This window comes from Polistes fuscatus, unplaced genomic scaffold, assembly GCF_010416935.1.
Source record: "Polistes fuscatus isolate 324 unplaced genomic scaffold, CU_Pfus_HIC Scaffold6, whole genome shotgun sequence".
Lineage (NCBI taxonomy): Eukaryota > Metazoa > Arthropoda > Insecta > Hymenoptera > Vespidae > Polistes > Polistes fuscatus.
In genome coordinates, this window is record NW_025113140.1 from 6,457,361 (window position 1) to 6,473,593 (window position 16,233).

General features: G+C 31.3%; 1 protein-coding gene across 1 annotated transcript in view; it reads right to left on the reverse strand.

Moving 5' to 3' along the window:
- Positions 1 to 16,233, reverse strand: part of LOC122523131 (bestrophin homolog 15) — a 74,735-nt gene that overhangs the window by 16,528 nt on the left and 41,974 nt on the right. Inside the window, exon 4 of the mRNA XM_043644739.1 lies at positions 10,171 to 10,300. Coding sequence (XP_043500674.1) covers positions 10,171 to 10,300 — 130 coding nt within the window. The remainder of the gene's footprint in view (positions 1 to 10,170; positions 10,301 to 16,233) is intronic.

The window sequence follows — 16,233 nt, forward strand, 5'->3', positions numbered from 1 at the left end:
AATATAAATATTGATTTTCTATTAAAATACAAATGTTCACAAATTAGCGTTTTGTTTATCATTCATTTTTTTTTTTGACCTAGTCATCTATCATAATTACTATCATATAAGCGTATGGATCATGAAAAGGATTAATTTATTTTTAACAGAACGATTGTTCTTTTTTAATACGCCAAATTATAAAGCGAAAGTGAAAATCATCGAATAAAACAGGACGGAACGATGGATCGATTATCTCGGAACAATATTTGAATATTTCCTCGGAGCATTTCGCCAAGCCTCCCAATACGTTCACATTCTGTAAGCTAATCGATGCTATCGCAGCCGTTCCACATATGTAATCATTCTGGCAAATTTCAAGCTGGCACGAACGGTTTCAGCAAGACGAAATCGCGAATTAAGATCGTAACAAGGCTTTGAGCGACGTTCAACATCATCCTGTGCAAATTAAGCAATTATTTTGGTACTTATATTAAAAAATTCTTCTTCTTCTTCTTCATTCTTTAGTTTAGGCAAGTTGCTTGTTTCGTAACGATGTTTTTCTGCTTATTGCACTGTTAAATTGTCGCACCATCTTTTTTGTGGGCGCCCCGTACTTCTGTGGCCAATCGGTGACTTATCCCGTGCAATTCTGACGATTCTTCTGTTGTCCATTCTGCTAATATGTTCGTTCCATTCTTTTTTTTTACTTATTCCGAGGCAGAGTGTCGTTTCTATGAGCCGCAATTTTTTTTTTTTACGTTGAGTAGGGGGCTAACCTGATCCAACAACCTTCCTCCTTTTCCCGGGCTTAGGACCGGCAACATGATCGATTAAAAAATTCAAAACAATAAAATGTATATTACAAATTTTGTATTACAAAATCTGCATTAAATGTCAATGAAGATTTATTTATAAAAGAATCCAGAGTGATTGGAAACAAGTAGCCATTAGTGTATTGCAATTGTTCCAAAGTGCATCCTGGAGAACCGCGATTTTCCTTCCGCGAAGTATAACACTATTAGATGCTAAACTTAATTCGTGGCGTTTTTTTGTCCTCAAAATTGGTCAGTTTCGAAGGGAAAATAAATCAATACCTTAATTTAATCAAAATATTTTTCTTCGTTTTTCACTACTTATGTTCATCTATCTGGTAACTGGGCAATTTCACGACGATAAAATGCGGTATCTTTCAAAGCGATTCCTTAAGCCACCTATTTCTTGATTTCTTTGTAATTAAAGAAGTGTGTGTCTGTTAACGTGGGTTGCATTGACCGGAAAAGGTGATAATCCGACGATGCCAAGTCTGGAAAGTATACTTGGTGTGGGAGGACTTCCCATTCGAACTCTAGAAGCGTTTCTTCACGATTTTCACAAGATGCGGTCGAACGTTGTTGTACAAAAGAATGACTATCCGTCGATTTTTGGCAACGGACAGTCTTTTTTGCATTTATTTTTCACCTCAACTGATTTGTCATTTGTCATTTAACTGATGTTGGTAACGATCCAGTGTGACAGTTTGGTTCGGACCCAAGAGTTGGGTCCGAATATATAATACACCACACCTTTCTAATCCCACTAAATGCATAGCAAGGGTCTCTTATTATTATGGATATTCTTCTTAGGGGTTAAAGTGGGAGGAGGGTTAAAGATTTTTTAGAGGTTAAAGTAGTGAAATAGCACCTGTTGGAAAAACAGTTTATCACGGATTATTTTCAATCGAATAGAAAACCTCTTTTGGTGTTGGAAAATTTAACCTCTAAGGCCTGAATCTCGATTATAAATGTCGAAACAATAAAAGACATACGAGTTTATAAGTGGAAATCGCCAGCGTATGAACTGACATTTTCTAGTAACCAGCGGCAGGAATTACGTTTAGTGCCTAATATTTTTATTATTTTTATTCTATTTGGGACTTCTTATTTATGTGAAACTGAATTCTTGAGAATTGCTACGATAAAATCTTACAATATGTATCGCGCGAAAATCAATGTGGGCAAGAAAATGAGGATAACTGAGTCCAGTTTTATTCTAGGATTTGAGGAAATGTATGGCAATTATAACTGACTTATCCATCCCACTAATTATTATAATTAATTGAATTTGTTCAATTACATTATTTTGCGATCTAAAGTTTGTTTTATTAATTTTTACTTAATCTTTATACAAAATCTTTGGTTATATAATAAAAATATATTTTATGATTACCTTTGGACATACTTTAATAGTAATATAGAGAAAAACATAAGAACATTTTTGCAATTGTTTTTACTTAAAATCCAGTTATATTAATCGTCAAATTTATGTGTGCAAAGAAAAAGTTTAAAATTGTGTAGAAATATATAGAATACTTTCAATCTATTATCGTTAACTACATTAATACCTTCGAGTAAACCACAAACAGCACTGGGCCATGACCACACAGAATGTTGTTTTCTTCATTGAGAAATCGAGCTGTCACGATGAGAAAGCGTGAATTTTTCGAGAGGAACTCTCGTCTTTTCTGGTTTACCTTATTTAGGCAAGCGTGGTCAAGGTCCGACCTTCCCCAAGGCCAATCAACATTGAACGGTAGTTCGAAGCCAGAGTCCAAAACTTTTGAATTCTTTTCGAGAGTTTAAAAGAGTCATACTCAATCTGCGGTCTACAGGCCATATGTGGCCTGGCATGCCCAGTCATGAATTTCTTTTTTCCTTTTTTTTTAATAGCAAAAATAGATTGTTGGCCATTTGCCCGTCCCATCTATACGCCATATATTTTTTTTTAACCTGATGACTCTTTTTATTTTTTAATCACCGTTTTAAAATTGATTTCAATTTTCAAGAATTTTTCATAATAAATGTATCTCCTTAAATAAGAAAAACAATTTGTTCTTGAGTTAGAAAGGTAACGGAATGCCTCGGAAGCATAAGACTTGAATTAAATCGAGCGTGTCAGCAAGGAGTATGTTCGGTTAGGTCGATTTCCTTTAGGATCGATCTTCTTGATCGCTCGTTACGCATAATCACGGAGAAACTTTCCACGGGACAATAATTTGAGCTAAATATAGACGAACCGTGCGTTCTCGGAGGCGGGAGGGAGGGTGGTAGGCGTACGGAAATAAAAGAAATAAAATTCAAGATAAAAAGTACAAAAAGAAAATTCGAGTTTCTTGCTCTGATCTTGTCTACGTCTTTACTGTGGACTTGAACGATAATGATGATGACGAGATCTCGACGATAATGATGATGATGATCCTGACGGTGGTCGGTTGGCACGGTTCCCGTGAAGTCTTCTTTTACTTCGTTTACGTCGTTCACTTCAATTCACTTTAATTCACTTCACAGAAGAAGAAGGGGAATCAAAGACACGTTTCACGGGACGACGCGTACGAGTTTATCGTTGACCGTGATAGCCAAGAGTCTAGCCAATTAACACCTATTGCTAGAGATAGATTATGGTTCTCATTAAAGCAGTCATACTCATCCTGTAGCCTGACAAGCTTTCCAGTGCGACGACCTGACACACCCAGTCATTAAATTGTCTTTCTTTTTTTTTTGTAACCAAAATTGACTGCCCGCTACTTGTGCTTCTCCTCTATTATTTTCACACCCGATTACTTGTTTTTTTTTTTTACATGGGTTTCAATGTGTGACCCACGAAGGAAAAAGGTCGAGGACCCTTGCGTTATTAACGCTTCTATATTTAAAACATACATTCCTTCTTATGGATTTATTTTATACGAGCGGGTTCACACTAATCCTAATGTACTATTTTTCACGATCAGTTATCCTTTTAAATATTGCTTAGAGTTACAGAGGAATAAAAACATGTGTACTCAATGAAAACCAGCTTGCTTGATTCGTTGTACGGTTCGTCGTATAATTAACATTAAATTATATCGTAAGTAGAAATATAAGTTTTCTAAAATTTATGAATGATGGATCTATCTTGGATCATAACATTAATCTTACGATCAATCAAATATTATAAAGATTATACACAGTATAAGAAAAATTCCGAAATTAATTTCTCATACATAGAAATAAAAAAATGTAGTGATCTAAAGAAAATTAGTAATTCAACATGGATAGGCCGTTAATTCATCCAATTAAAATTGTATTCTTAATAAATATATTCATTTCCTTTAATCCGATTTAGTTAGTACGTAAACATGAACTTTCATTTCTATAGATACATATAATACATAAAACAGAAGATAGAAGTAGAGAAATAGAAAAAAAAGGTTACCGTTTGTAAGAAGGAGACCAATGTGAAAGAAGAAACAAGTAGAAAAAGTCCGTTGTAAACGTCTGCATGGCTGTTGGCTCCGGTAATAGAAGCCAGGTTGCATGCCGCGGCTCCAGTACACGCGGTTATCGAGTCGAGCCATAGCAAAAGGAGAATCGTGCCAAGAAGGAAAAGAAAAACGAAAATAAAGAAGACGACGAGGATGAAGAATTGGCGCCGGCGCTTCGCGTTTCTAACAAGCGTTCTTGACGCGGCTACTCGCTTCGTTGAAAATTACCCGGACGCACGTAAAAATTGCTTCTTACCTATCGTCAGCACGTCCATGTTCTTTTTTATTTCTACATTTTTTTTTCTTCTCAACGATTCCACCTACAATCTCGCCGCTCTTCTATTTCTTCCTTTCTATACTTTTATCGAGTTATTTTTGCAACGCTAATTTGAGCAACTATTATTATTACAACTAATATTATTTAAAGGGAAATCGGAACAAGTTGAAACGTTTTTCGGTTTTGAAGTTTTATGAATCGTTTTTTATATATATTTTTTTTATATTTTATTATTTATTTTTTATTTTTTATTTTTATATATATTTTTTTATATATATTTTTCCTACATTTCTCAGTTTTGAAGTTTTGAAATTTTTAAATTGTTCTTTTACTTAATAACTTAGTTTTACAATGTTTTACTTCATTTATTATTATTATTAATCTTAATTTTTATTTTTATTAAATTAACCTATTCCAACACTTAAAGTTTTATGTAGCATTTCTAGTTTGATTTAAAAAATCAAGACATATATTAACTTTTTTCAATAAAAAGAAAAATAATTGAATAACAACTATTATTTATATATAATATGTTGTCAGCATGTACACGCATATGTTCTATCATAATAAACAGATAAAAAATGAATCTAAAACATGCAGTACTAATCGAACAACATATATAAAGTATCCAGACAATTACGCCATATCAATTATCCCCAAGAAATGATTTTTTCGTAGATCGAAACATCCTGGTTGAAAATTTCTTCTTTCCTTTCTCTATATATACTAATTGACCTGTTTATCCGAGCAATATCTTTTTCTTATGTTATGAATGAATAACAATCTTATTATAGAAAAGAAATAGCAGTAAGAGAAATCGTAGAGCATAATTTATATTTAACGGTGAATCTCGATGATTGCGTTATTACGGAGCCATCGGTCCGTGAACTTTTGTAACAGCCTCTAACTCTCAACGGAAACTCGATGAAATTCTATTCAGAAGGCAATGCACGATATACCGTTCCAAATGGCTCCTCTAGAATCCTTCGTTTCCGTACCTTTCGCAATATATGTACACACATATCACTTAAAAGTGATGATTATCCAGAAAAAAAGAAAAGGGAAAAAAATTAGAAGAAAATTTTCTAAATCATTCGTTCGCTATCGTAAAAGTTATTATTAGAGATTTCTCTAATCTCTATTCCTTCCTAATATTATTATATTATACGTATCTCCCATTAAAACAACGAACGATCTGCAATTCTCAGCGTTATGATCAGGGGCGGCTCGTGCACAACTACTGTGCTATTACAGCACTTTCAATTTTTTTCTCCATATACTCAAATATATTTATTCATTTATTTATATTTTCTTTATAATTTTTTATTTTTATTATCAACAATCTTTTACAATTTTATTCATGTTAGTATAAATAATGATAAATATCCATTCTTTCGATGTAGCGTAATGTAGTGGTTCTTATAAATTAGTTCAACTGTATTTTATATTTCAATCGAAACAAAACAAAAAGAATAGATTTTATTTGTAAGCAGTTTTGAATTACATTAAAATTTATAATTTTGTCGATATTAAGCATTATTTTTTCATGAAACGAAACGAAGCGAGAAACTTATATTTTATTTTGAAGTTATTTTGAATTGTCTATAACAAACATTTATTTTTTCAGTTTTGTTTTAATTTTTAACATAATTTTGAAATTTTTACCAAATACGTATGCACTGTATGAATATTTGTAAAACTGACAGTATACCATATAGTTTGAGGTTATGAGCCGCTACTGTTGACGATAAATCTTTCCAAATAAGGTCGACAGAAAATTGTTCTAAAAACATGTTGTTTGCCACTTAATACCGGTTTATTTGTTGTTAAAATATGCGAAGTGTCTTACGTCAAAGATGTCTTGCGTCAAAGATAGACAATAAATTTAACGAAAACCAACGTTGCTCATTTGTAATATTTTTTCGACAATAAATTCTTACCAACTCAACTAAATATTTCAGAATAGGTACATACTCTGTTTATAGAATGATTTGAGAAGTTATTTTGAGTAAGCCAAAATAGCCAAGAGATTTGATTGTAGAAAGAAAGAAAGGATTAATTTCGTTGGTGTAGGAGAGAGAGGAAAAGTACACGTGTTTAGAATTTTCCGATAGGATTCTCTTCCTGATTTCCCAAGAACCGTCAGCGATGATTATGTTTTATGTATAGAACACTACGGAACGTTTAATTGTCCAACGAGAATCCGATAACTCGCACGATTTACATATATTTTGTTCTAACTTCAAATCACATATTTATAGAAAAATTAATCTTTTTCCTAATCCGAAAGAATTTTGGGTAACCTAAGGTTGAAATAACTCATAAATTTATAAAAAACTAACATTTAATAAAAAATTAAATAAATTAAAAAAGAAAAATAAAATATCAATTTCTTAACAATAAGTTTACATTTGATTATAGTTTTATTACAGAAATTAAAAAAAAAAGTAATTATCTAAAACAACTTGACTTGCAAAAGGTTAAATTAGATTTAAAAGAAAAAAAGATATATAATTTCCAAACAAAATTTAATTTAAGTAGCAAAATTCGTAATCAATGTCAAACTGACATAAATAATATAATAATTAAAACAAATTTCTCTCTCTCTCTCTCTCTCTCTCTCTCTCACATACACACACACAAATAACAATAATACACGACATTTGTAATTAACATTGTAAATAAAAGAAATAGCAATAAATGTAGATTTGTGATTAACAATTAATAAACCTGTCATTGGATCTTTTGAAATAAATTTTGTATTAAACTCAAATTTTGAAAAAAAAACTTCATTGTACATTTTTATCTCTTTCTTTTTCTATTTTTTATTATAATCGTTGTTAAGGTGAACAGGATAAGGAAAGGACTTAGGGAGAGAAAAAAGTACAAAGTCTTTTTTACACGGAAGAATGCGCAGCATTTTCTCCGCGTTGCACTGCATTATTGATGGAAGAAGGTGCATCACGAGGCTCAGAACGATTTTATTCTCATTTCTGTTTTCTACGGGAGAAATTACGAAGCCGATTTGGCTCGTCCTCTTTTATCCTTCTTCTTTTTCTTTCCTCTTTTTAAAACGATCAGACTAACGTACGTTTTTTTTTATTTATTGTGCGTGACGCGTTCACGTATTTGTCGCGAAGGGTGGAACGGAAGAGAATTATCGTGCTGGCTGAGAAGAAGGGAGGATCGTCCGGTTCTTTGCTGGCAAAGAAATATCGTTTCTTGTATCAACTCAATTACGTTTATTTTCCTGATCGATAGATCGCAATCGCGATCACGATAGCTCATGTTTCATGGAAGATTCTTAGAATCGATCAATGTTAAAAAAACCAAGGCTTGAATGAAACCGTACATTTTTATTAATAAATGTTATTTTATAAAATTTAAACTTTCTTATTATTTTTTTTCTGTTTGAAGTAAATTTTGTACATTAACATCATTATATTATATAAATACAATTTCAATTGTTATTTTATATTTAATCGATAAATTTTTTAAAAGAATATTTATTTTTTAATAAATATTTTAAAGTAACACGCGTACAAATTTAAACTATTTTTTATTTACTAAAGATTATTTAAAAAATTGAAAATGGGTTAAATACAGATGAGTAAGGAACTTTTTTCACTATAAAAGAGTAACATTGTATTTTAAATCTCCCGGTAAAAGTAGATACAAATTTTGCAATTGGTTTCAACACGGAATTAAATAGATTAGCGTGAAACACAAAAATACAGTCAATTCACCGTAAAAAGTTGGCGAGTCCGTCTTGCTTGTTTTTTCTCCATTCACGTGGTTTACAAGAAAATCTTGTTCACGATGACCCATGGGATTCTATTTTGATCGCGGAAACGTTTCTCTTGTAGAATAGAAGCGTATTCGCGACCATTGACGCGAAACGATAGGAAAACATCAGATGGCACGTCAATCATTCTCGCGATGTCCAGTGCCAAGGCCTACTTTGCTACGTTTTTTTTTATTTTTCAACTCGTCGAGTTCTAATTCATCGCGTTAGTCGTCGAGTGAAATCCGTTTTACTGTCGTTTCCTACCGTAAATTCTTTAATGTATGTTCAAATTGGGCGCGTCTATTCTTCCAGAATTTTCCGAAGCGATAAATGGCCACATCCCCACCATTTAGAGCCGTTTTAGTGAGCCCCTTGCTGCGTCATTTTCCGAAAACGTTCACTCTATTTTCTTGCTGGACATATCTTTGGAAAGAAACAACGGATCATCCATTTGTTGCATTACAAAGATCTTTCTAACTACGAGCAAGATTCGAGGACACATCTTTGGAAGGCACAACTGATCAGCTATTGTTGCAATACGAACACTGCTCGTAGACGTGAGCGAATAAGTATATCTGTATTCAATTGTAAGCCTATTATATTAACATAACATCGTTCTAAAATATTACAACATAAAGCGACGCCTTCGACTAGCTGTTCGGTAGCATACAGCACTAGCATTAAAACCAATACTACGGGCGACAACCAAGTCAATTATTGTTAGCAATATCGATTAATTCATCAGAGACTTACATATGTAAGAAGAAATGAAAGTATGATGCGTACGCGGACAATGCCATAACGGATTTACGTAATAGCTCATCGCAAACATGTGTGAACGATGTCGAGGACACGGATATAATGTGTGAGTTCCTTATTTAATTAATTGTTGAGTGAGTTTTATAACGATTGAAAAGATTCGTTAAGTATTCATAAAAATAAAAAAAATTCCATTTAATCAGGTAAAATTTTTCATTTCGTTAATCTACATAATATAAACAAAAACAAAATTAATCATTTATAATTTGAATCTAAATGATTCGATTTAAAAATAATTAATTAATCGTTGAGTTGTCTTTGATACCATAAAAGGATGTTAAAATCACGTAGGTAATACCAGGACTATTAATTGCACCATGGACCTTGAAACGATGATAATAATAGGGGAAATGAAATTTAGCGCGGTACATGTTGCTATTTTCTTTTGAAAAAGTCCTCGCAGTTAATATAGCAATAGTAATTATTACACTGTTCGTATTTGTGAAGAGATAGACCAGCAAAAGCAGACGTATAAAAATATCCTTTTTTTTATATGTCATGTTGGAAATAATAAAAAAACCTATCTGCTAATTGGATTCTTTTTATGAATCTCGGACAAATTTTCTTTTTTTTTTTGAGAATATTTATGACACGATCTTTATAGTGTTATATATTAATTACTATATAAGTCGCTCGGAAGCCAACGCTGGTTCAAAAAAATAAAAATTGAGAGAATTAATGTTTTGTAATATATTGGTTTTTAAAATTTTTGGTTTATTAATTTGATCCAAAAAGTATATAAAGCCTTATTTCAAAGGGCAATAACTAAGTACGTCTAATTTTTATATGCATTTATTATTATTATGTATTTACTTATTATTTCCTTATTATTAGGTATATATTCATTTATTTATAAACTATTCAGAATAATAAATTGCTCAATTTTAAATCACTTTTTAGGTAGAGGCAAGCTTAGGTATAATGAGTACTTAATAGTAAAACACTATGATTATTCAATAGCTATTATTTTGTTAATTATTATACAAATGTCTGATAATTAGATAATAAGGATAAATTTCATTTACTTACCAACATCGACGATATGTTGAAGAGTAGGGAAACGTCTTTTAACCCTTAGCGAAATCCTCTGAAGGGTGATAACATAAGCCAAAACGGCATACCTCACGATATTCCGCCTCATTAGTCGACCTCTCTCGTCCTGGAACACATAATCCGTTTCTCTTAATAAGAATAAACATATTCATTTCACATCGAAAACAATTTTTTTGAAATATCTTATGCTCTTGGATAAATAATCTTTTTTAGAACTGTAGCAAAACACTCATTATCTTACTATTCGCCAGTAGTGTATTTTAAAACTATGTCGTCTATCTAATGTAAGTACTTTGATCTCGTAAGGAAAAATTGATTTTTCCATTGAATTTTGCAATTCAAAATTAAGTAAATCCATATATTTATTAGTTATAAGTGATTGTTTTGATGCATTCAAAATTATTAACTCGCTCCTATATTTTATTAGGTAATTAATTAGGTAATGTGGGATGCGAGCACCTCCAAGCCAAACACTTAAATAGGCATTCGTGAGGAGATTGGACGGTGGGCCCTGGATAGCTCAATTGGTTAAAGAGCAGTCGCCCGGAAAGCGGAAGATCCGGGTTCGAGTCCCGGTCCAGTCTGTCCAACGGCCCAATTTTTTCACGAATCCTACAGTAATTAGGTAATTAAATTAAATGTCCGATTTCGAATTGAAAGTAATAAGAATAATTAAACGTTTCATATCTAAAGGTCTAATATTTCATGTACGCGTTAGTATTGTATATCTAGGAAATGTGATGCGATAAAGAAACGGGGCTTTTTCCATTGAATTCAGCATCCCGAAAGTAGATCACTATATTTCAAACAAATTGCAGAAAAAGAATTGAAACTTGTTGAGTAGTATAATCTTTGAAATTTTTAGTGACATTGATATAAATCTAACACAATCGTTAGAAAGATAATTGGAAAAAGTACTTTCTTCCTTCGAGACGTATCAAAAAAGTTCGGGATCTCATTCGAAAAAACTCGTTTCCTCTGCGGAACAAATGCAAGACACGTTTTCAGGACTCTCACGACACTTTCCCCTCGAATTCTCGTCGAAGAACGAACGAACGAACGACTTGACGCCCACGAATCTTCTTCAACGAGCAACGTACTATTTTTGATCGGTATTTTAAACGATCGAAAAAAATCATTTACTTAATAACCTAAACGAATGTTTCTTTCTATTTTCATGTAACATGTCTAGCGTTTAGTTTAGTAATCCTAACTCACGTTTTGTAATCGGTCGATGACATCGGCACGAAGTGGAAGTCTCGATCATCGAACGGAATATCAATCCAATCGGAAATCTCGATGAATTCGATTCTTGAAACTATTACATACGTATGTAAGAAGGCTCTTCTCGTGTCAACTGAAAAGTCACACGCGTAAGATAATTCGAATCGATTACCATGGAATTTATTGGCTTCAATAGATTGACCAATCTATTGACCGATCGATCATCGTCATATGAGAAATTTCAAATTATACATTTCGTTTTATTTTCTTTCCTACCTCTTCATGTTTCTACTTACATCTTTACTACTTTATCATTGGGACCTGTATGCATATTTATGTATGTGTGATATATATTATGTGTATGCGTATTCAATATAATTATTATTTTATTTAAATTGTATTTTTGTTTGAATTATTTTCGAGATAATATTCTATTAAGAAATAAATCTAATTTTTTTAGTTACATTTTTGCTATCCTTTCTTTTTACTTATTGATAAACATTATCGTTTCGAGATAAAGTATTTTGTAGCTTCGACCACGTATTTTTAGTATAATATATGCATGTGCTAGACGATGGAAGAAAGTTGTCGGAAGTCAAATTTTTCAGTTGAAGAGGCTCTCATAACACGTGCATGGTAAGCGTTACGAGAGCCACGTGCTGATCTAGAACGATCTGTTCATACGAGGAACGAGGAAGAAAGTTGCTGGCTTTCGTACGACGATATCATCGAAAGTTGATTCTGTCACGAAAATGGATACTTTATTTTAATACGTATTACTTCTTTTTTCTTTTTTTTCTATTATTATTATTAGTAGTATATGATTTGTTTTTGCCTTTCAGGCTTAAATCAACTATTATATCGTTTTGCAATTTATCATGGACCTGTACGCTTATGTGTTTGCATGTAAAAAATCATTGAGTATTATTATTCTTAAATTATACATTCTATAAATCTTATTATAAATTTATTTATATATTTTGTTTATTTATAATAACATTTATAATATGACTTTTTTCTATATATTATATAATAAATTTTATTAAAATGTATAAATATTCTTATCTCTTATAAATAATCTTCATGTATTCTAGTTAAAGAACACGACCTTAAATACAATAAATTATTATTATTATTATAATTAAAACAAAACTACTTAAATAATATATATAAATAATAATAATATAATAATATAAATAATATAATAAAAATATTTGAAATATTAAAAAAAAATAATATCTTAAATCATAATATCATAATATCATCATAATAACTATTACGTTTCGATAAATATTATATAAGTAAAAATAGAATCTATCAAATTTCACGATTTTTTCAATAGAAAAAAAAAAGAAAAAAGATTGGAAAATATCGTCACGCAGTCGATAAGAAAAATTGATTCACAAATGGTCGAGTGACGTCCTACTTTCATATTTAATTTCACTGCACTTATGTTTCCTTTAAACCACGCATCCTTGATGTCGATCGTAATATCTTCTTCCTTTTTTTTTTTCTTATGATTGTTCTTGGTCAATAAACATAAAGTACATCGATACAACATATATTTTCTCCTCATCCTCGGAATTCAGTGAATTATTGCCGTGCGTGTAAAAATGCCCGGCTTGGCAGCTTGCAAACGATCCTCTGACTATGTAAAAGTGGGAGTCGTACCATCCTCCTGGCCTCGGGTCTTGCATTCCAATTAGATTTCAATGAAAGGAACGTTCTAAGCTATGCTCGACCACTGCTACCCACCAGACGTGGCTCATTCACAAATCGAGTACTTTGTATTATGCGATTACTAGATAGGCCCGAGTGCGCGCGCGCACCTTCGTAATCGTGTCGCTAACTCTTCTCTTTCTTCAGACCAATTGAAAGGACCCACTCTCCTTTCTCTCGGAATTCTAATCAAATTTTCTATCTACTTACAGTCATAAACAGAATTAAATGGACAGTACATAAATTTTGAATAATTTTTAGCTTCATTTACTATGTCAGAAATAAATTTGAAACGTTTAACGTTTTACGTATATGCAGATATCCAATATATATTTTTAGCATATATCTTGTGACACTAGAGCAGATTTAAATGAACTGAACATAAATTTGGAATAATCTGTAGCTTAAATGAAAATCTGGAAGAGTCAACTCTAAATATGGATCTCGATGGGAGATGGATGCTATAACAGGACAATGATCCTAAACATACTACAAAGAAAACTAAACAAATGTTTAGAAGATTGTGAAATAGAAGTTCCTGAATGGCCACTACAAAAGGTAAACCATAATCCTATAGAAAATTTATGAAGTTTATTGGATTCACAAATAACATTAGAAAAATGTCATGATAAAACAGTATTTTAAGGGGGAAATGCAGCCAGGATTTTCAAAAAATGGATTTTTTTTGCATTTTCTTGAAGTACGATGTTTCGAAAATATTCTCTGAAAATATCAATCCGATGAATATTTTCCAAGATATCCTACAATTGATAGGTAGCGGACAGAAGCTGCAAGCCACCGTTTTCGACCCACCTATTATATTTTATGAATAGTCTTGTGGAAACAACAAAAAAAGAAGAAACATCGAAAGCTGAAAATAAAGAAATGAATTAATTGACTGTATAGTCTTGTTATGTTACAGTATGTTTGTGTTCAAAAACTTATTTGATTATTTTATTATGAATCGTAGCAAAGATTTTAGAGAACTTTAGAGATCTGGTAATCTTCGTAAGTCGCGTACCGTTAAAAGACAAAATGTTTTCAATCCGAAAACAGCGGAACGTGATGAAAATGTTACAAGTTCATCAGCTAAAAATTTAAAATGTAACATATAAGATGATGTATCTGATGATAGTCATATTGAATATAGTATAATAAACTTTATTTCTGAATTACGGCCATTTCGAATCTTGTAAAGTGCAAAAAGTTTAATGGGGATGTGAAATTTCAGACAGTCAGCACACGTGGTCTGGGATTTAAAATTGCGGTATCATGTGATGATTGTGTTAACGATAACATTCCTTGTATATAATAATATAAGTAATTATTTAATTAGTATTTCTATAAGTACATAAATTAAGTGTAAAATTGGGAACTCTTTCAAAAACTTTCAAAAATTTATAACTCAAAAACTATGACCTTTAGCAAGATTTTGTAAAGAATACTTTCGTTTTGAAATTGCCCAAAATATAAAAAAAAATAAATTCATCCCGAAAAACTATAATTTTTTGAACAATTGTTTAAACAATTGGCTATTAAAATTGAATGCTCGACTTTTCGACAAAAAAAATTGTGATATTCAGATTCAGCGGATCAAAATAGACAAAAAAAGTTTAGCTTCATCCATCAAGCTCAAAATTTTACGAAAATATAATACCGTATCCAAATCAAAAAACTTTAAATACGTTTTTCTTGAAACTATAATATGTTTTCCAAGTTGGTGACCACTATAATTCAATAACCACTCGATGAATTTAGATGAAATTTTTATTGCTTATTAATAGCACTAAAAACTAGTCCTTCATCGAAGGAATTTCATTTATGTGAAAAATTTCGATTTTTTAACAATTTTTTCTAACAGTAGACTCATGATATTTTTGTAGAAAATCGAAAACAAAATGCCAAAAGCCGCCATTTTGTTAATTTTGTCACCGCGAAGCATTACTTGAAAAACGGGGTCCAACAAAGATGGCGATATTTTTATAAATAATTAATATTTTTTTTTGAAATTTTATATAAGTCAAATTGAAAGATAATGTAAAAACTCTATGTAATCAGTTTTATAAAATAAACTTAATTATTATTAAAAAGAAATTATTAAAAATTCTCTTTTTTTCACACCTCTGACTGCATCTCCCCCTTAAACAAAATGCAATTAAAAGATCAACAAATTGATCCAAATTATTTCCAGAAACTTGTGGAAAGCATATCACGGCGATTAGAAGCGATAATTAAAGTAAAAGGCTGCAATACTAAATACTAATTGCTTGTTTTGTGAATATTTATAAAGTGTCCTCTTAAGTTTGTCCACTTAAAATGTGTAATTTTTATTAAAAATAATATATACTAATACTGTAATATCACATTTTATGAAATTAACTTTAAATTTGAATCATATAAATAATATAATCAAGAAAAAGTTTCACATAAATTTATTTATAGTAAGAAAAACAAATTAGTAATAAGTGCGTAATAATACACTCGTACGGTATTATTTATTAATAATTGTCGTTTATTTTATTCTCTCTCAAATATACTTTCAATATTTTAAAAACCTTTTCTCTCTTTTTATTAAAATAATCTTTAATATTGATTGTTAAAAAATAAAGAAAAAAGTCAATATTTTTCATTAACTATTACTATAAAAATATACTTTTTAAGACAATCATAGATTCTCAACTGCAAAAATATCCACATTTACCCAATGACAATAAACTTTTTTTCTTAAGTATCGTATATCCTCACATTTTCTAAATCTTCCATTGGTAAAAATAATGTTATCGTTGAGGTATGATCGCGAGCAGACAGCAGACAGGATAACATTACACGAGCTGTTTTCACCGGTGGCGTTCCGCTTGGAAATCGTAGCATTCCAACGTTTTGCGGCAACGAAACGAAAGTAATGCGGGGTCGAAAGTGGAGAAGCGAAGGTAAGGAAAGAAGAGGAATGAACAGAGAAAGAGAGTGAGTTAAGAGAAGTAGAAGAAGGAGGAGGAGGAGAAGGGGGGCTGTTGCATAAGAAAACGTTTAAAAAGTTTAGAGGCGACTGGTCTGATGTTCTTGCTCCGTTAACACAACATCCGTACTAGCGATGAA